General features: G+C 39.6%; 2 protein-coding genes and 1 long non-coding RNA gene across 3 annotated transcripts; 2 read left to right on the top strand and 1 right to left on the bottom strand.

The window, feature by feature from the left end:
- Window positions 1-849: 849 nt before the first annotated feature.
- LOC148269099 (uncharacterized) lies at window positions 850-1,850 on the top strand. Its single transcript, XR_015817683.1, has 2 exons — window positions 850-1,213; window positions 1,603-1,850. It is a non-coding gene; the product is annotated as an uncharacterized LOC148269099 (long non-coding RNA).
- A 10,561-nt stretch (window positions 1,851-12,411) lies between these two features.
- Window positions 12,412-16,770, top strand: CLC-B (chloride channel B). The gene is made up of 6 exons (XM_022032537.2): window positions 12,412-13,067; window positions 13,187-13,387; window positions 13,538-13,715; window positions 14,211-14,743; window positions 15,073-16,222; window positions 16,496-16,770. The coding sequence occupies exons 1-6, from the start codon at window positions 12,853-12,855 to the stop codon at window positions 16,589-16,591; spliced, it is 2,373 nt and encodes a 790-aa protein (XP_021888229.1). The 5' UTR covers window positions 12,412-12,852; the 3' UTR covers window positions 16,592-16,770.
- LOC110807416 (S-adenosyl-L-methionine-dependent methyltransferases superfamily protein) lies at window positions 16,734-21,055 on the bottom strand. The gene is made up of 15 exons (XM_022032538.2): window positions 20,766-21,055; window positions 20,551-20,665; window positions 20,340-20,451; window positions 20,205-20,249; window positions 20,027-20,094; window positions 19,861-19,915; window positions 19,690-19,769; window positions 19,508-19,591; window positions 18,810-18,923; window positions 18,293-18,411; window positions 18,070-18,187; window positions 17,810-17,943; window positions 17,547-17,691; window positions 17,353-17,432; window positions 16,734-17,261 (listed from the first exon to the last, which is right to left on the bottom strand). Exons 1-15 carry the CDS (start codon window positions 20,948-20,950, stop codon window positions 17,180-17,182), a joined length of 1,536 nt encoding a protein of 511 aa, XP_021888230.1. The 5' UTR covers window positions 20,951-21,055; the 3' UTR covers window positions 16,734-17,179.
- Between the last annotated feature and the right edge of the window lie 583 nt (window positions 21,056-21,638).

Below are 21,638 nucleotides of genomic sequence, written 5' to 3'. Positions count from 1 at the left end.
ATCCAATCAAACACAAATACGTAAACCGATAATGGATATCAAACAAGGCAACACAACATAGGGTTCACAATAATTCAAAACATAATAAATGAAACCGTGATTCATGCATATGAAACCATAGAATAAACACATCAGACACCATACTGCATTCAAAACTGTAAAATAAATCAAACAACACCTAACCGAAAATATATCAGATTTGGGCTCCATTAGTAACCTTAATCAATTATACATATCTATTAATTCATAAAATACCGTTTTATCATTTATCAGGCTTTAATGCCGTGATAGAAAATAGGGTGAGAGATCCTTACTTGTTTCGAAATCTAAAATCGGGTTCTCACTGCGCCTACGGGCAGTCCTTAGATTCCCTAAATTTTTTTCAGAAACTGAAACACACTTCCGGTACCTGCACATGTCCCCAAAAAACCCCAAATCAGACCCAGGGCCCTTTAGGCCAATTTTAGAATTCCGGCACGGCGAAGTGGCGACGGACGGCGGCGATCCGCCTCGAGTTAGCCGTTTCCGGCCGTTTTTGGCTGGATTCAGCCAAACTTGCATTAGTTCCTGTGATAAAACACCCCTAGGGCCCTCAGTGGGCCAAAAAATTCTAGAAAATCGAGACTTACCAGCAGCGAAGCTCTCAGATGCGACGGCTCATCCGGCACGAGTTGCAATTCGGTGTTTTGCTCCAGTCAACCTGTAGAGAAAAAGACGGTGGCCACAATGGTATAAAAATTACATCAAACGGGAAACAAGGAGAGTCTCATCGGAGGTAAAAATTGAGAAAACTCACGGCGGCGCCTGTAAGGACTAGAAAGTAGAAAAAATAGAAAGAAAAAAAAAATAATAATAATAAAAACGACGTCGTTTTAGAGAGGGGAAAAACGACGTCGTTTTGAAAGAAAGAAAAACGACGTCGTTTTGGGATGTAGGAAAACGATGTCGTTTTGGGGTAGGCTGGCAGAGTATAAAAGGAGGTCGAAAAAGGGAGAAGGAGAAGGAAAGGAGAAAAGAAAAAAAAAAAAAAGAAAGAAAAGGAAAAAGAGAAAAAGAGAAAAGGAGGGAAGGAGGACAGCGGAGACGAAGAAGAAGAGGAAAGTTCCAGAAGGAGAGAGGAGAGAGTCGGGGCGGAGGGGAGCGAGAAGGGAGAGGGAAGGAGGCCGTGGACGGACGACGCGACCGGCAGGAAGAAGGAGGATGGAAACGGGAGGTACGGTGAAAATTTGAGTTGTTTGGTGTGGTGTGTGTGTGTAGAGAAATTTGGTTGCAGGTTGCGGCATCGGCAATGGCGCGACGGAGTGGAGCAGTGAAGGTAGGCCGTAAGCGTGGGGTTGTCCCGCGCGCTCACGGAGGTGATTGGGGAAGGAAGGGAAAGTATGGCGGTGTTGGGGGCGTTTGGGGGGGGGGGGGTTGTTTGGCCGTGCTATTGCCTTGGAATGGGACCTTGATAATTAGTGTAGGGAGAGGGTTATGAGTTGTTTGGGGTTGGGTAGGATAAATGCATATAGACATTCTGGAAATTCTTGTCACTGCATATTACACTTACAACTTGATTTTTATCGTATTGAGTTATGTGAACTCACTTCTCATCATTCACAGGTGGAGTAAGGACGGAATTGGGATCCGAGCGGCTGGTAATGGAGCCCCGTCGGTAGTGCCATAGGGCACAAGTTTTGTTTGTGATTTAAAGTAGTTTGAAAGGATGGTTTAGTCTGGATATTGAATATCTAGGAATGTTTGATATTGTATTACTATGTGTTGTAGAGGTGGAGATGTATGTACAATTGATTTGGAACATGGAAGGTGGATATCTCTTGTGCATGGTTGGAATAATATGGATTTCGGTATTGTGTTGTATGGGTGCTTTATCGTACACCGTTAAGAAAAAAAAAAAAAACGGGGTGTTACAGTTGGTATCAGAGCAAAACTAAGTATACCTACTAACTGGTATAACTATCCTGCAGGTGTATCAAGGGAGGTGACGAAGAAAGGACGGGGCCGACCCCGTCGCGGGGCTGTCCCGGGGCTGCGGGACTCACCGGGGATTCCACAACGACCACCTGGGTGTCCCCAGGTACCACTCCCAGCATTTTACGGGCCACCCCCGTATCAAGCGGTGCCCCCTCCCACACAACCGAGGCCCGCGCCTGGCCCAGCGGTAAACCAGACGGGACTGCCTGGGGTACAACAGGAAGACTTCAACCGACTGTGTAGAGTGGTGGAGAGTCTGGCCACAGTGATCAGAGATAGAGAACTACGGGCTGAGACAGCCTCGGTCCCACAACCGGGGATTCACCAGGGTGTGGTGGACACCAGCAATATTGAGAAATATCGAAGGTTAAACCCTCCTGCTTTCAATGGGAGTACTGATCCCTTGGTGGCGGAAGACTGGATAAAGGAGACCGAAAAATTATTCGAAGTGATCACAGTGACCACTGAACAGAAGGTGCAACTGGCCACATTTATGTTTAGAGGATCCGCTGAGCGTTGGTGGAAACTAAAAAGAAGAACTCTAGCTCCCCCAGTCACTTGGGAAGTATTCCTGGAAGCCTTCAATGCAGAATATTTTCCGGATTTCTTGAGACAACGGAAGGAAATAGAGTTTGCCGAACTGAGATAAGGAAGATTGTCAGTGGTAGAATATGCTGAGGGGTACATAGAATTGGGGCGGTTCGCGCCCGAGGTGATGATGAATGAGACCAAGAAGGCTCACAGATTCGAAAAAGGGTTACGGTCTGAACTGTATCGTCAAGTGGCTGTGTTTGCATTACCCTCATATCAGATGGTGTTAGAAAAGGCACAGTTGGTGGAAGCACTGTATAAAGAACAAGTTGAGAACAGTAAAGGGGAGTTCAGTTACAGACGTCCACCACCCCCCTCCGGCCAAATAGAGAAAAGGCAGAGGATAGCACCGGATTCTGCCCCGAGTCAGCAGGTATCCCGGAGTAAACCAAATTGCACCCAATGTGGTAGAAATCATGGGGATCGACCATGTATGAGCGGCGGGCGGGGCTGTTATCGGTGCGGAAACACTCAACATTTTGTGCGTGATTGCCCGTTACCGAAGGAGCCGGGTAGACCGTGGGTTCAAGGACGGGTGTTTGCCATCACAGCGCCAGAGGCGGCCGCCACTTCCGAAATAATACAAGGTATACTTTACATTTCAGATATTCCTGCTAAAGTACTAATTGACCCTGGTGCCACACATTCATTTGTATCGCCTATGTTTGCATCTAGGATAGGTATAGAACCTCGAGTGTTAGATCGAGTGTTAGTCATATCTACGCCAACTAATGGCCCTTTATGTACGGATGTGATGTTTGATTCTTGTGAGGTAGATGTAGAGGGGAGGAAGTTAAAAGTGGATCTAATTTTGTTAGACATTAAGGATTTTGATGTAATACTGGGGATGGATTGGCTTGCGGCCCAACGTGCCCATGTAGACTGTTTCCGTAAGAGGGTAGTGTTTAAGATGCCTAACGAAGAACCTTTTTCTGTATGGAAAGAAAAATCTCAATGAATGAATGAGTGTTATATTAAAATGTGCTAGCGAGAATATGTATATGGATTATAATTTTGTCTACGTTTGATAGGTAACGAGGATAAGAGACTTACACTCCGAGAGATACCAGTGGTAAGAGATTTCCCAGACGTTTTCCCAGACGACCTTCTGGGATTACCACCCAATAGAGAGGTCGAATTCGCCATCGAACTCCTGCCCGGCACCCAACCAATCTCTAAGACCCCATACAGGATGGCGAGATCAGAACTAATGGAGTTAAGTAGACAGTTACAAGAGTTACTGGATAAGAAATTTATAAGGCCGAGCGTATCACCGTGGGGAGCCCCAGTACTGTTTGTTAAGAAGAAGGATGGATCCATGCGAATGTGTATTGATTATAGAGACCTGAATCAAGTGACAATAAAGAATAGGTATCCGTTACCTAGGATCGACGACTTATTTGATCAATTGCAAGGGGCACAAGTGTTTTCAAAAATAGATTTGCGTTCGGGGTATCATCAGCTACGGGTAAGAGCCGAAGACATTTCCAAGACAGCATTCCGCACCAGGTATGGTCACTATGAATTTTTAGTGATGCCTTTTGGACTAACGAATGCGCCTGCAGTGTTTATGGATTTGATGAATCGGGTGTTCCGACCCCTGTTGGATCGCTATGTCATTGTCTTCATAGATGACATATTAATTTACTCAAGAGATTTGGGAGAACATGCAGAACATCTGACTACGGTGCTGGGGATGCTTCGAAAAGCTAAACTGTATGCGAAACTTAGTAAGTGCGAGTTCTGGTTGGATCAAATTACCTTCTTGGGACATATTGTGTCGAGAGATGGGGTATCAGTAGACCCAATGAAAATAGAAGCGGTGGTAAAGTGGGAAAGACCAAAGACTGTCACAGAGATCAGGAGTTTTCTGGGCTTAGCAGGATATTACCGTCGGTTTGTGCGGGGGTTTTCTAGTATTGCAGCACCTCTTACCAAGCTGACAAAGAAGAATGTGGAGTTCGAATGGGATGAAAAGTGTGAGAGTAGCTTTCAGGAATTGAAACATAGATTGACTACTACGCCAATATTGGCCATCCCATCGGGGGAGGGTAATTTTGCAGTATATAGCGATGCATCTCATGTTGGGTTAGGCTGTGTATTAATGCAACAAGGGAAGGTTATAGCGTACGGGTCGCGACAATTGAGGACACATGAAAAGAACTATCCGACACACGATTTGGAACTAGCTGCAGTGGTCTATGCTTTAAAACTGTGGCGACATTACTTATACGAGGAAACATTTGAAATTTACACAGATCATAAAAGTTTACAGTACTTGTTCACGCAACAGGAATTGAATATGCGACAGAGGAGATGGATGGATCTGTTGAAAGATTTTGACTGCAGAATTAAGTACTACCCGGGACGGGGAAACGTCGTGGCAGATGCACTCAGCCGTAAGAGTACTGGGGTGTTATCTCATTTGATGGTGTCGGAGTGGGGTATACGGGAAGCCATACAACGATTGGATATTCAAGAGGGGAACAATGGCAGATATGTGGCTAGTTTGAGGGCACAACCTACTTTGGTTCAGAAGATAAGAGAGGGACAATTGGGGGACACTGAGATACAGAGGATCCGGGAGGGAGTAGAACAGGGTACAGTGGGAGATTTTGGGTTGGGGAACGATGGAATACTCAGATTTCAAACCAGAATGTGCGTTCCCAGTGATTGTACACTCAGAGAAGAGATACTCAGTGAGGCTCATGACACCAAACTTGCTATACACCCGGGAAGTACTAAGATGTACAAAAATTTGCAGAAGAGCTTCTGGTGGAGGGGCATGAAGAGGGATGTGGCCGAGTATGTGTTAAAGTGTTTGGTATGCCAACAAGTCAAGGCGGAACACCAGCGGCCTGGGGGGTTGTTACAACCCTTACCTATACCCGAGTGGAAGTGGGAATATGTCTCTATGGACTTTGTGACCGGGTTGCCAGGTAATCGTAAGAAACATGATAGTATTTGGGTGGTGGTTGATCGTCTAACTAAATCTTCCCACTTCTTGGCAATGAAAGTGACCGATCCAGTAGAACGGTTAGCGAGACTGTATATCGGAGAGGTAGTGAGATTACACGGCATTCCTGTGACAATTGTCTCCGACCGGGATCCCCGATTTACTTCCAGATTTTGGAGAGGGTTGCAACAGGCTTTGGGTACTAAATTGAGCTTCAGCACAGCTTTTCACCCACAAACGGACGGACAAACGGAGAGGACGATACAAGTGTTGGAGGATATGTTGAGAGCCTGTGTCATCGACACGGGAGGAGATTGGGAAGACATACTACCCTTAATAGAATTTGCATACAATAATAGTTATCACACCAGTATCGGCATGACTCCTTATGAAGCTCTGTATGGTCGACCCTGTAGGTCGCCGGTGTGTTGGAGCGAGGTGGGGGAAAGACAGTTGTTGGGGCCGGAGATGGTAGAGGAAACCACAGCTAAGGTGCGGATGATACGACATAATTTACAAGCTGCCCAGAGTAGACAGAAGGGGTACGCAGACAATCGTAGGAGAGAGTTAAGCTTTGAAGTAGGGGATCATGTGTTCCTGAAAGTTTCTCCGATGAAAGGGTTATTGAGGTTTGGAAAGAAAGGGAAATTAAGTCCCCGGTTCATAGGGCCGTTTGAGATTTTGGAAAAAGTGGGGGTGGTTGCGTATAGGGTAGCGCTTCCTCCTCGGTACAGTGGGGTTCACAACGTATTTCACGTATCACTACTACGAAAATACCGTCCGGATCCCAACCACATTCTAAGGTATGAATCGTTGCCATTGGAGAAGGACTTGTCTTATGAGGAGGAGCCAATCCAAGTTCTCGAACGACAAGAAAGGAAGTTGAGGAGCAGGGTGATACCTATGGTGAAGATACAGTGGAGACATCATGCCAAGGAAGGGGCAACCTGGGAACGGGAAGACGAAATGAGACGAAATTATCCAGAATTGTTTGGAGGTAAGGTAACCAAATTTGAGGGACCAAATTTTTTTTTTTAGGGGGGAAGTGTTGTAAGGACTAGAAAGTAGAAAGAATAGAAAGAAAAAAAAAATAATAATAATAAAAACGACGTCGTTTTAGAGAGGGGAAAAACGACGTCGTTTTGAAAGAAAGAAAAACGACGTCGTTTTGGGATGTAGGAAAACGATGTCGTTTTGGGGTAGGCTGGCAGAGTATAAAAGGAGGTCGGAAAAGGGAGAAGGAGAAGGAAAGGAGAAAAGAAAAAAAAAAGAAAGAAAAGGAAAAAAAGAAAAAGAGAAAAGGAGGGAAGGAGGACAGCGGAGACGAAGAAGAAGAGGAAAGTTCCAGAAGGAGAGAGGAGAGAGTCGGGGCGGAGGGGAGCGAGAAGGGAGAGGGAAGGAGGCCGTGGACGGACGACGCGACCGGCAGGAAGAAGGAGGATGGAAACGGGAGGTACGGTGAAAATTTGAGTTGTTTGGTGTGGTGTGTGTGTGTAGAGAAATTTGGTTGCAGGTTGCGGCGTCGGCAATGGCGCGACGGAGTGGAGCAGTGAAGGTAGGCCGTAAGCGTGGGGTTGTCCCGCGCGCTCACGGAGGTGATCGGGGAAGGAAGGGAAAGTATGGCGGTGTTGGGGGCGTGTGGGGGGGGGGGGGGGGGAGGAAGGATGGGGGTGGTACGGGTAGAACAGAGTGAGGAGGATGTGAGAGAACAATCTAGGGGGCGCGGGTGGGATAAAAACTCGAGAGGACAGAAGAGGTGTGTGTGTGGTGTGTGCGTGGGTGGGGATGTGGAGGGAGCCGTTAATAGGCGGTGATGTGTTTCCCCGAAATACACGGTGGTGAGGGCGTGTATGTGGCGTGAAACGGTGCAAGCTGAGAGGTTAATCGCCCTAGGTAGGCAAAAGTGTATAGGAACCGGGAGGAGGCAGGAGGATGGGGGAGGTAGTGGGTAGGGGGCAGTGGGAGAGGGAAGGGAGCTGGAAGGTACGGCAGAGGGGACTAGGAAGCAGGATTTGAGAGGGATTGGATGGGAGAAGAGGAGTAATGTGGTCAGTAGGAGTTAGTAAGTTAGAATGCTTGGGACTAGCATGGTATAAGGGGAGATGGGAGCATGCGGTTTGGGAGGGGAGATTTGGAGGCCGTTGGTAGGGGCGGGTTGAGTTGCCGATGTTGGTGGAGCAGGGAGGGGATATGTATGTGAGTGTGGCCTAGCAAGGCCGAGAGGGGTAGAAGGGTGCATGAGTCACGGATGGTGGTGACGGGAGGTAGAAATGTTTGTGTGTGTGCGTGGCCCAACGAGGTCGAGAGATGGAGGAGTGAGTATGAGTCGCCGATGTTGGTGACGCGAGAGGATGGTATTTGTGTGTGTGTGTGGCCTCTTTAGGTCGAGAGGTGGAGGAGTGAGTATGAGTCGCTGATGTTGGTGACGCGAGACGATGGTATTTGTGTGTGTGTGTGGCCTCTTTAGGTCGAGAGGTGGAGGAGTGAGTATGAGTCGCCGATGTTGGTGACGCGAGATGATGGCATTTGTGTGTGTGTGTGGCCTCTTTAGGTCGAGAGGTGGAGGAGTGAGTGTGAGTCGCCGATGTTGGTGACGCGGAATAATGGTGTGTGGGTGTGTGCGTGGCCTATTAGGTCGAGAGGTGGAGATATAGGTGTGAGTCGCCGATATTGGTGACGTGGAATGAAGGTGGTTGGGTGTGTGTGTGTGTGGCCTCGTGAGGTCGGGAGATGGGGGAAGAGTGTATGAGTCGCCGATGTTGGTGACGAGAGTTAGTGGATGATTGTTGGGTGGGGGGGGGGGGGGGGGGGTTGTTTGGCCGTGCTATTGCCTTGGAATGGGACCTTGATAATTAGTGTAGGGAGAGGGTTATGAGTTGTTTGGGGTTGGGTAGGATAAATGCATATAGACATTCTGGAAATTCTTGTCACTGCATATTACACTTACAACTTGATTTTTATCGTATTGAGTTATGTGAACTCACTTCTCATCATTCACAGGTGGAGTAAGGACGGAATTGGGATCCGAGCGGCTGGTAATGGAGCCCCGTCGGTAGTGCCATAGGGCACAAGTTTTGTTTGTGATTTAAAGTAGTTTGAAAGGATGGTTTAGTCTGGATATTGAATATCTAGGAATGTTTGATATTGTATTACTATGTGTTGTAGAGGTGGAGATGTATGTACAATTGATTTGGAACATGGAAGGTGGATATCTCTTGTGCATGGTTGGAATAATATGGATTTCGGTATTGTGTTGTATGGGTGCTTTATCGTACACCGTTAAGAAAAAAAAAAAAACGGGGTGTTACAGCGCCGCTGGACTTTGGCGGTGTTTTTCGGCCAATCGGCTGGTGGTTTGGCTCCGATTTGGCCAAAGAGAGGTTCGATATCGAAAAACGAGCCAAAAGAAGAAATTTTACCTTGTTTGGCGGCCGAAAAGTCCTCCGGTGCGGCGGCGGGTGGCGGCGGCCAGTTCCTCTAGTGGCTGGGTCGTCTTCTCCGGCAAGGGTTCTTGCGGCTAGGGTTTGGGGTTGGGTGTGGATGCGATTATTTATAACACTCCCCTTTTAATCTGAGCTGTCCATCATGATTTAATCTGGGCCGTCCGATCGCGATTAAATTGGAAATAAATCTGGACCGTCCATCGCGATGCGATCTGGATCGTCCGTGCGTGATCAAATCTGAGCCGTCCACGTGCACCTTTGATCTGGGCCGTCCGTGCGCGCAGATCGCCAACGTGTCTCCGTCTCGCGTGGCTTCCTGCGTCAGCGTCCTTACCACGCGGCGTGTCCTGGTTGGCCGGGGCTGCTGACCGGGCTGTTGTCGTGGCTGCTGATATGACACTATTTTTCTAAATTGCGTTTTGACCTCCGGTTTTCGATTTTTTTTTTCAAAAACACCCCCATAATCCAAATTTTCACCATTTTTCCCTAAAATCAATTTCAATTAAATCCCAAAAATAATTTTACCCTATTTTATTATTATTATTATTTTTATTTCTATTAATTTAAATTAAATTAAATCAAAACCTTATAAATTAAATATTAAAATAGAAAAAAATTAAAAAAAAATCCAATAAAATTAAAATAAATTAAAAAATAAAAATAAAATAGAATACAAATTTTTGGGTGTTACAGCTATACTTCAACGGTTACGAGATTAAATTTTATTGAGAACATAAAATTCTCAACTTTTTAAAAGTATTATGAGCTGATAATGATTAATTCATTAGTCAATAATCGTTAAATAGAACACAAATATCTTAATACTTAATTTAGTAAAATCGAAGTTCTATTATCTATAATGGATGTCGTGTGTTAAAAACTCGATATAATTTTTATATATTTAAAATAAAAGATTAAGGAGTTTAATAGGTATATAAATATCGTCAAATGATATCCTCTATTTTATTTTACAAATTATTTTTTTATATATTTTTTAAATATAGTTAAGGATATAGTTATTATAACTATTTTAACTGAAGGAGTCTAATCACCACAAAATATTAATCTCAGTATAATCGTACCATTTACGAATTAAATTTTTTTTAGTTTGAGGATCAAATGAATTCTACAAGTAGTAGTATCCTTAAAAGAAAAAAAAAAACTAAAAATCATGTTAGTTATATTTTACTTATGATTTGAACAAATTTAATTATTATTTTAATGTATTATTTTTACTTAAATGGGTCAATAAAATAAAAAAAAAGAAAATCATGGAACATTTGGGGAATTAGTTCATATAACTTAAATGAGCAATTTAAGAATTCAATAACTAATATATATATATAACTCTAAAAAAAAAATTAAACATAAAAAATGTTTCAACTAAAAAATACTTTTTATTAATAATTTCATATTCATATAAAATTATATACATTCTTCATTTGTCAAGTCATCAAAATTAATAACATTATATACATAATATGTATTCCGTCTAATAATTCAATAATTATTTATGTATGGTACACATGGGGTATAGTTGGATTTATGGGAATGCACATGTTAACAATAAAAAAAAAATAAAAAACATAGTTGATTTAGTGTAAAAAAAAAAAAAAAAAAGACTTCTCTCAATAATATATTTACGAAGATACAATGATTATTATTGAATTAAATCTTAATAATTTTATTACTATTTTAAGTAAAAATAATATTTCGTGAGATAACAATAACGAATTAAAACATGATTTAATATATTATATCATAAAATATTAATTAAATAAATATAATTCATTCATCGAGTTTCAGTAGTTGAAGTTTTTAGTCACGAATTCGATAAATCATGAGATAAAAAATAATTAAATAAATATAACAATACCATTTTAATTAAGTGAACAAAACCTTTGTATTTTATTTCGAAATTAGAAGTTCAAACTTTACTGGAAGGCTAAAGTTTGTCATCGTAACTATATTATGGATTAACAATAGTCAATCTACGTAATATTTGATTAAGTAAAATAAATAACTTAATTTATTAGTATATCGGTAACATTATAATGATCAAATTAGATTAAATTTCAATAAATTTATTATGTTTTTTTTAATGTTGATTAAATTCTTTATTAATAAATATAATAATCTATTAATTATTACTATTATTTTTTTTGTTATAAAAAAAAAGAATTAGGTGAACATATTGAATAGATAAGTTATTTAAATAATTATGACACATGAAGCAGAAATTTTGAAAATATAAATAATTAATGAAAAGAGAAATAGATAAGAAGGCGGAAAAAAGAAAACGCAAAGTCAATCAGGCCATCTATTATTAGACATCTTCACAATGTTTTTGGTCGGGTCCCTCCCAAATTTCTGTATATCTCTACACATTACACCTATATAACAACTATAATTATATATATATATATATATTAGTTTGAAATTTATTGCAATCACAAGTGTTATATATATTTTTTTAAAAAATGTAATTGATCAAATTATTATTATTTTTTTTATGAAAATTATCACGAGGTCCAAATTAAAATCAGGTCAAATATATGACACCTAATATACTTTGAAATAAGAAATAAATATATATATATATATGTATATGGTAGGGTAATGATCGTGATCTTTCCAAAGTGAACATTTTAGAAGTTTTTAAAAATAATAACTTAAATTTTTTATATTATGATTTAAATAAGTGAAACTATGAAATTTTATAGATGATACTAAATTATATTTTACTAAATACATGTATTGTTTATGTTATTCTATAATGGACATATAAACCCTATACCAAATACTATTACTTTACTAATTTTTTAAATTTAAACCATTAATTATAAAAATTTTAAATTAAATTATTAGTAATTCATAACTTGAATTCTTTATATAAAATTTAATTTAAATACTTATAAGATATGAAATTGTATCAGACGAAATCACTAAATTAAAACGTGCTTCGTTATAAATCATACGTAAAATTTTTGCCATAAACACCAATGATCCAACAATCTTTAGAATTAAGATTACTTGCTTTAAGAAGGTTAAACTCGAGTTATTGATACGTGAAACTTAAATTTTTATATAAAATTTAACAATTATATATTTTTATAATGTAAGAATAGGGTGTACTAAGGTGACAGGAAATATTAGAGTAAGTTAAACGGTAAAAATTAATTTATGATTTTGAACTGATATAGATTGAAATAAGAACATTTTTAATATTCTTAAACATCGTATTAAGAGGAATATGTTTTAAAAAAAAAATCAAAACTTGTAAATTAGTTTTTTAAGACAAAAATATATTGCCACTTAATATTTTTAGATAATTTTTGTTTATCAAAATTATTTTCTTGGTAAAAATAATAATTTTATTTTATTTTTCCAAATGCAACTCACAAATCATTTGCTTTAATACGTGCCTAATCCTTTTAATAATCTTGGAAGGGATAAACGAAGCTTGTTTCCTTCTCCAAGTTCTTGCTTCTAGATTAATACTCATCTCGTGATGGCAGTAGGAGGATCCTTTAAATTGAATATTTATTACGAAAGCTCCAAAGGGGACCAAATCGAACTTCTTCTCTCCATTAAATAATTTACATTTTCTTCCCATTTCTCGGCAACCAAACATGGTCACTGTTGTCAAATACAGATTTATATGGGGAAGAAGACACTAAGAATAACATCTGTATACTGATTATTTCCTCGTGTGTGCATATATATATATATACACTCCCGAGCAAAGACAAACTGGAGAGGGACACTTTTGGGTGAATGATTGTTGTGCAAACAAGTAGTACAAAAGGGATAGTAGCTGTCATTTGCTTCTTGTTAAATCAATAAAGGGAGTCTCTGCAACTTCTGCTAAGCTTTTTTTGCGCTTTAATGGAGGAAGATTCGAGTTTAGCTCAGTTGGGTAATGGAGCATCAACGATGGTGATCCGGAATCAAAACATGGGAGGTGAAGCTGGGGAAGAAGAAAGAGATCCAGAAACCAATTCTTTGCATCAGCCACTCCTCAAGAGAAACAGAACTCTTTCTGCAAATCCATTGGCCTTGGTTGGTGCCAAGGTTTCCCATATTGAGAGCTTAGATTATGAGTAAGATAAATGAATATTTGTTCTTAGATTCTATACATATGTGCATATATGCATGTATATGAGCTTATTTATTTATTTTCTGTTGCTGTTGATTGAGAATTGAAGTGGGTTTGATGCAGGATAAATGAAAATGATCTTTTCAAACATGATTGGAGAAGCAGATCCAGAGTACAAGTTTTGCAGTATGTGTTCCTGAAATGGAGTCTGGCCTTTCTTGTTGGTCTCTTGACTGGCTTGATTGCCACTCTCATCAATCTTGCAGTTGAGAATATTGCAGGCTACAAGCTTCTTGCAGTCATTCATTTCATTGAGAAAGGAAGGTATATATACACACATATTTATTATATTTTATTTGTATGTATATCAAACTTCTGGGTCTTTTACTTGCTCCATCAGTGGCTATTTCTTCTGCAACTTTGATTGGATTAGGATTATGCCCTTATCCAAATTCATCCTTGGTTATGTGCCAGGTACTTGATGGGGTTAATCTATTTCACTGGGGCAAATTTTGTCTTGACACTGGTTGCTGCTGTTCTCTGCGTGTGCTTTGCGCCCACAGCCGCTGGACCTGGTATTCCTGAAATCAAAGCCTATCTCAATGGAGTAGATACTCCAAACATGTTTGGTGCTACAACTTTGATTGTCAAGGTGAGATTGATTTTATTTTTTGATTGCTTATTGTCATGACCCAGATGGGTAATCATGTAATCAATGCTCGAAACTTACCCATTTCTTTTAATCCTGGAAGATCTTCATGGATTTAATCTGATTGGATCTTGTCCTGAGAATTGAAACTTATTGGTTGACCTGGTTTTGGCTTGAGGGTGTCAAGCAGATTTTTGGGTTTTATCAGGAAAAGATCAGTGATCATGATCCAACTACAAAAAATTTTACTTGATTAAGTTCTACGGTGAAATTAGAAGTTTAATTAATTATTAATTCTGGGTTGCTTTTGTCTTTTCTGGTGTTTCTTTTTGTTTAATAATTGATTAGGGATAACTGTAAGGAATATTCTTGGAACCTTTTGCTGTATCTGGAAAAGTAAAAATATCGATGTTTCTCAGAGAAGAAACAATTCCAAAAAAGTGACAGTTCTTTCACTTTTGTCTCTGTTCATTAAATATTTAGTTTGTACTGTTATAGATAATAGGCAGCATTGGAGCTGTTTCTGCTGGACTTGATCTTGGAAAAGAAGGGCCTTTGGTGCACATTGGCAGTTGCATTGCTTCTTTACTTGGCCAAGGTGGCCCTGATAATCACCGCATCAAGTGGCGTTGGCTACGCTACTTCAACAATGATAGAGACCGCAGGGATCTCATCACCTGCGGCTCCTCATCTGGGGTTTGTGCTGCTTTCCGTGCCCCAGTAGGTGGTGTCTTATTTGCCCTTGAAGAGGTAGCTACCTGGTGGAGGAGTGCTTTGCTTTGGAGAACCTTCTTTAGCACAGCAGTAGTGGTGGTGGTGCTCAGAGCATTCATTGAAACCTGTAATTCTGGGAAATGTGGGCTTTTCGGAAGAGGAGGGCTTATCATGTTTGATGTGAGTGATGTCAAAGTTTCATACCATGTGATGGATATTATTCCTGTGATTGTCATTGGCATTCTTGGTGGAGTTCTTGGAAGCCTTTACAATTACCTTCTTTACAAAGTCCTCAGGGTCTACAATCTTATCAATCAGTAAGCAGCCTAACCAAACATCTTTCTCTTTGCTTACATACATGCTTCAGTGGACAGAAAGAATCAAGAATTTGCCTGTAAAAGATATAAACTTATAGCTAGAATACGTGAAGTATGAAGCAGAGTGATGCAAGTTTCCGGACAAAGATCTCTAGTTGTGTTATAAGTTCCTAGTTTTGAACCTAATATGATAGATCAGATTGATCTAAATTTCAAGTTTAAGAATGACTGAATATCTGGTATAACGTTTGAGTCTGAGTCACCTGGTTAATACCTCTTGTAGTAATCACTTCCATTTGTTTTTTTTTTTTGTCGGTTTTTCTCTGCAGGAAAGGAAAACTTCACAAGTTACTTCTCAGTCTCAGTGTCTCGGTCTTCACCTCAGTTTGCCTATACTGTCTCCCTTTCTTAGCTACATGCAGAGCTTGTGATCCATCTGTTTCCGAGGCTTGCCCTACCAACGGACGTTCTGGCAACTTCAAACAATTCAATTGCCCAGATGGTTATTACAACGATCTAGCTACTCTCCTCCTCACCACAAATGATGATGCTGTCCGAAACATCTTCTCTTCAAACACTCCTAAGGAATTTCAGCTTGCCTCCCTCATGATATTCTTTGCAGTCTACTGTATTTTAGGACTCATTACCTTCGGTATTGCGGTGCCTTCTGGTCTCTTCCTCCCCATCATCCTAATGGGCTCAGCTTATGGCCGAGTTCTTGGTGTGGCCATGGGGTCCTACACCAACATTGATCAAGGACTGTACGCTGTTCTTGGTGCAGCCTCTCTCATGGCTGGCTCAATGAGGATGACTGTTTCTCTTTGTGTCATATTCCTTGAGCTCACCAACAACCTTCTCTTGCTACCCATTACAATGATTGTCCTCCTAATAGCCAAAACAGTCGGAGATAGTTTCAATCCAAGCATATACGAAATCATATTGCATCTAAAAGGCTTGCCTTTCTTAGATGCAAATCCTGAGCCATGGATGAGGAATCTCACTGTTGGTGAGCTTGCTGATGCAAAGCCTCCAGTTGTAACCCTCCACGGAGTGGAAAAGGTGTCTCGAATTGTTGAGGTCCTCAAGAACACTACACATAATGGCTTCCCTGTTGTTGATGAAGGAGTGGTGCCATCAATGGGGCTGCCTATTGATGCAAGAGAGCTTCATGGACTGATACTGAGAGCTCATCTTATTCAAGTGCTGAAGAAGAAATGGTTCTTGCCCGAGAAGAGGAGGACGGAGGAGTGGGAAGTTAGGGAGAAATTCAGTTGGGTTGAGCTAGCTGAGAGGGAAGGGGACATCAGAGAAGTGGGTGTTACAAGTGAAGAAATGGAGATGTATGTTGATTTACATCCTCTGACCAATACAACTCCTTTCACAGTAGTGGAAAGCATGTCAGTGGCCAAAGCAATGGTGCTATTCAGGCAATTGGGACTTAGGCATTTGCTTATTGTTCCCAAGTATGAAGCTGCAGGGGTAAGCTTTTTAGCATTTATAATAAATTTTGAAAATTTGTGATGTTTATTTGCAAATTTACATTTAGCTTGACTATAAAAATTTCTAAATTTATCAGAAATGATTTTCACAAATAGAAACAATACATTCAAATTTTATTAATCATTTTAAAAACTTTCACTAGTTTCTAATTAAGTTTGTATTTATAAATGAATTTCATAAAATTCAGAATTTACTCCGAACCTTGCCTTATTAATACAGTAATTAATTCCATGATGAACTATTCTTTTTCAGGCTTCCCCAGTGGTTGGGATCTTAACCAGGCAGGACTTGAGGGCTTACAACATTCTGCAAGCTTTTCCTCATCTGGCAAGACCTAAGAGTGGATAAAAGATAAATTAGTTTGTTTGGATTCTCAAATTGGTATACCGGCTTTTCATGAAGCAGCTATCTTTCTTCTGTACCTCCACAATTTGACCTCAGTTTTGCATTCTTTCATGGAATCACAGAGGAAACAGATATAGATATCAGATTGATATAAACGTCTTCATTTTTCCATTTGTAATCAATCATTCTTTTGCAATACACATCTCATCCAATAATGAACAAATCTCTTTTGGAAAGAAGAGATGATAGAGAAAAACGTACTTGTTTCCTACAAATATCACATGCCTACTCCTATTCTTCTCATAAATTTCAGCCTATGGAAAGCCTGGTACATCCTCTTTTTATCTCCTTACATTCAAAATCATGCTCTGGTCTCATGTGTCTCTCCTCAGAAATCAGATTGAACTCACATCTCGTAGATTCTTCCTTTATTGTCTTTACATGCAATGTGCTCAGGTTGCATTGTTTTATCTTCTCACAGACTAACATAGAGCTTACATCTGGTAGATTTTCCTTTATCTCCTCAGCATGCCCTGATCCCATAAGGCACTCCCAGTACTTGATTCAATGCTTCACAGAGCCAAATAGTTCTCACAAACGCTTCTGCTTCTTTTTCCCCGATTTCTTTTTCTTGACTCTATCATTCCTTTTGAATATAGCCAGAACTTCAATACTGCAACAACCATTGTGCAAATTAATTCTAACAGAAATGATAACGGTCGATGAGCATTAGAACTTCATATCTAGGCATGGGAAGGTAGTACCTCTGGGTGCCTGGAAAGAAATTAAAACCATGGGCCTTTTCTAAGTGCCACTCCTTGCTGGATAACAACACCTTGCAGTCCTGTTGAAGGGCTTATGGCATAATTAGCTAGAGATAAAGAAAGTCTGCTCCCAAAAGAATAAAAACAGGGTGTATTCCAGTTAGTTGGGATATGGTAAGTAATTGTAGAAGTACCTCTTTAAAGCTTTCCCATCCACAACTTATGTAGATGAGAGTTTGAGGCAGTGATTTATTGACCTCTGAAGTTGTTTTGCCTTTAAATTCAACTGAAGCCTCCCTTGCACGTAAAATCCAAGGTCTCTTTTCCTCTTTTGATGAACTGTAATAAATCATTAACTAGTTGTCAGTATCTGCAAATTTCAAACTTAGATCGAACAGCTTCCATACAACCACCAAAAGTTTCTAGTCAATTACATAACAGCAACAAACTACCCAACCTTTCGGATGATAATCTAACTTTATGCTCTGCTGATGATATAGATCTTAATGCATTGAGCAGAGATGGATCCAGTCCTTTTCTAGGAGGATCAACGACAACCACATCTGATCCTATAATCCAAGACATAGGTTCCTGCAGAACTTGTGAATTGGTCACAAAAAGTTCGACATTTTTTTATAAAAAGACATGTTCTCAATCATGTGATTATTAGTTGATCAGAAAAATAATATCAAACAATGTTAGTATCAAAATACTAACTACTGAAGTGTCTCCATGATGCCAGCTAATGCTGCTATCTACTGAGCTTGGTAGGCGGTCAATTGTCTTCTCGAAAGATAGTTTAGATTCTTTGTTAACTTCAATGCATTTAACAATCCTGGAAGACAATTAAAAAAATTAAATTGGATGTTACCATTTCTTCTGTATAAACATAAGAAAGACTTCTAAACCGCAGAGGAGGTAGAACTAATCCAGTTCTTGCCTGCATTTTCTAGTGGTAGCTAATGATATTCCAATTACACCAGCTCCTGCATATAAATCACCGACAGATGATCCATAGGGGACGTACTTCTGCAATTTCCGGAGCAAGCTATCAAAAGCCTGACAAGATGCATTTGGATTAGTATCATTAAAAGAGGTCATTGCAACCAAAAAGGAAGAAGGTTATACATGTAACAGCCCGGACTCTCCAATAGAGTCCTTGCTGCATGCACACACCACAATACATGTATTGCAAATAGTCTGCAGCTAGCCGTGCATCAGGAAATTGAATGAAGCCAATATTTGAGCATGAAGATGGCAGGGCATAGAACCTACAATCTGAACTATCCTTTTCAGGAAATGACAATGCTAGCCTGGAAGCTATGTACTAACAATTTCATTACAAAAACTATGATGCTGCTCTTCTGCCAACTTTCATCTTTGTAAAATTGTAATTGAAATGAAAATCCTACCGTGCATTGCCAATTAAACAACTGTTTAAGTAGATATCCACCTACCCGAGTGTTTGCTTGGCCAAAACTTGATGGATCCAAGGATATATCAACCCCCCCAACATGCTCCCAGAAGTCTCTTTCTCCTAAAAGATGTCTCCACCTATTCCCAAAAATTATCTGCAAAATCAGTAGAACAGTAAATTTCAGAAGCAGTTAGAAGAAAGACACAATCAAGATAAAATTTGAACTCACGTCACAAAAATATCTGAAGTGAGAGCTAACCCTTACATCTGAATACTGGATCCAAAACATTTTCACTTTCATTTCAGGTTTTATTGCTCTTAATCACATTTCTTTTAGATAAAAAGGGCATAGCATTAAAAGGCACCAAGAGGATGCTGCCTATATACAAAAAGATTTACACCAAGTCAGAAACCAAAGTATCTATACGCACTCCAAATCCTCCACATTAAGGATAAGATGCCCTGTCAACAAAATACCCAGGGAGTGAAACCAATAATCTGTAAGTGCTCTTAACCACATTCTTATTCAAAGAAATTGCTTATTCCAGCATTAACAATCATCAATGTAAATTCTAAAAATCCGAAATCTGATAACCTACATTTCCAAGAATACCATTTTTATCAATGAATAAATCCCTTACATCTTCAGCACATCATAGACAAAACGTATGACCAACAATGGAACAATGCTTTCATTGTTCATCTTTTTGTTTAAAAATTCATTTCTAGTTAACTCACGTTGCTAGTTGACGTCTGAAAGTTAGCCCACACAGAGTGAATTAGATGGACTTTGCTCCTCAATCCGCCATTCCTCCACAAAAACTGCGATAACCAGTGCTTAATCAATCATGTCACCTAATTTCTGAAGTAGAACAAAATGAATCACCAGATCAACAATAACACAGAGAGGGCAAGCTCACACTGGCTAAGGCATTTAACTTGTCCGAGTTTTGGGATTTCTCATCTCTTGAATTCCAAACTAACGAGACCTGAACTTTACCTGGAATCAAAGATTCGAAGTAATCAAGTTTCAATCTTAATCAGGTTGTTTCAAACTTAGAACAATAAGTGCAGTGAGTTAGACAGTACACCATTTTGATATCTTTCTGAGGAGGGGAGGGATGTGTTATATGTTGTCACAGCCATCTGCAGACACCAACCATAACCAAAACCACAAAACTAAAAACATTTCAAAATTTGATCGATCAATTAATCATAAAATTTCCGCTTATAGTAATCTTTAACTGCAATAATCACCTGAACATATCTCAAATCACCTGTCCCAGCGTCTTCATCATATGGCTCTACATTTAACTCTTTAATACCTTTATTAAAAGAAAAGGTGGAAAAAAAGACAAAAACTTAAAAATGGAAGATTTAAGAAGCAAATATCTTTTTGAAATGGCTTTTCCCCCCATTTTCTGGGTAGAATTACCTTTTCTCAGTAGTTCAACAGCGGAATTAATATTAGGATGATGAGCTGTGGAAGGAAGATCAAGATTATAATCACAATACATAATCAAAAGAAAAAAAAAACAAATTCAGAAGTAATTAACAATAATCTATACACCTTTACATTGAGGAATATCCACCACATTGTGCGTCCCCTCCTGATAAAGTCCAATCAGAGGGTTTACCAACGATCCGCGAACGGCCAATTTAGCGCGACATCGCCATCCCCACTGAACCGCGGAGCAGAGAATCAGAACTCCACGCAATCGAAGAAACTAAATTTGCAAAACTTGAAGATGACAAGAATGGATAATCAGATAATTGAGTACCAGTCTACAGCTATCAAATGTGAAATCAGAGACGCCGAAGCTCTTGAAGAACTCAGTAGCCTCATCAACGACAACTGGACGGTGGAGATCGAACTCATGCGTACAACCGGAGCACCTGAGGAATTAACAACAAAATCAAATTTTAGGTTAATTAAGGAAAACAATTTCGCAGCTGAACTGTAATTTTGGATTGCTGGATGGTGGGTAATGCGCACGTTTGAAAGTGAGGGCACTGAAGGGCGCACGTTAGCGAGGGCAAGTTGGTTGGGGTGATGGTGGTGGCAGCGGTGGTGGGCGGGAGGAGAGAGGAAGGAGGAGGAAGTGTGCGCGCTGCGCACAATGACACGCGGCAGTTGATGATTGGGGAAGGACGGGGAACAGAGGGGTTGCACCAAGGCATTTGTGCTACCGGTGGTGCTAGTGGTAGTGCAGGATCTCCGAGGCGGGAATGGATAAAATATCTTCAGCTTCTTAAACGGATAAGATACGTCTGCTATTTCTAACGGAGAAATAGACTATGGGTACGTAATTTATAAAAATATCTTTTAATTTAAATTTAGTTATAACTTTTATTTTATTCTAATATAAATACTAGTATTTTGTTAATTTGTATTAAATTTTTTTATAATTAATTATTATATTATGATTATCTGATAATAAAAAAATAAAAAAATTGTGTAATGACCCAGAAATATTTTAAAAAAATAAATGATAATTTAAGTGCGGAAGTATAATAAAAAGTTAAGGTTTAAATTCCTTACACAATAATTTAAAATACCGAATAGTGTTACGTGAATTATCTTTTTTAAAGAAGTACAAAAAAAAAGAAGGAAATAAACAGAAAGTAAATAAAACTAGCATCCTACTCGCAACTCTTTTATGGATCGGGCTCTGGATCCTGATTCTCTTGATCTGAAATGGTTAAATAAGAAATGAGCTACACTAACCCAGTAGAAATATCACATCAACTCACTGACACAGAAAAGAAGATTGGTAGAAAATCAAAACAACTAATGGAGCATTTAATTAAGCAAATTCATTTATCAATAATAAAATCATTTACCGTCCACTTATTGTAGTGAGATTTA

This window comes from Carica papaya, chromosome 1, assembly GCF_054855325.1.
Source record: "Carica papaya isolate Zhongbai chromosome 1, ASM5485532v1, whole genome shotgun sequence".
Classification (NCBI taxonomy): Eukaryota; Viridiplantae; Streptophyta; class Magnoliopsida; order Brassicales; family Caricaceae; genus Carica; species Carica papaya.
Note: the sequence above shows the minus strand (reverse complement) of the source record. Positions and strands in the feature narration are given on the sequence as shown.

Coding starts and splice junctions, on each gene's coding strand:
- CLC-B (XM_022032537.2), top strand. CDS start 12,853: ATGGAGGAAGATTCGAGTTTAGCTCAGTTGGGTAATGGAGCATCAACG. Junction 13,716..14,210: donor CTACAACTTTGATTGTCAAG/GTGAGATTGATT, acceptor GTACTGTTATAG/ATAATAGGCAGCATTGGAGC. Junction 14,744..15,072: donor GTCTACAATCTTATCAATCA/GTAAGCAGCCTA, acceptor TTTTCTCTGCAG/GAAAGGAAAACTTCACAAGT.
- LOC110807416 (XM_022032538.2), bottom strand. CDS start 20,950: ATGCCTTGGTGCAACCCCTCTGTTCCCCGTCCTTCCCCAATCATCAAC. Junction 19,916..20,026: donor GTGATTTGAGATATGTTCAG/GTGATTATTGCA, acceptor TGGTGTCTGCAG/ATGGCTGTGACAACATATAA. Junction 17,692..17,809: donor GTTAGATTATCATCCGAAAG/GTTGGGTAGTTT, acceptor GATTTATTACAG/TTCATCAAAAGAGGAAAAGA.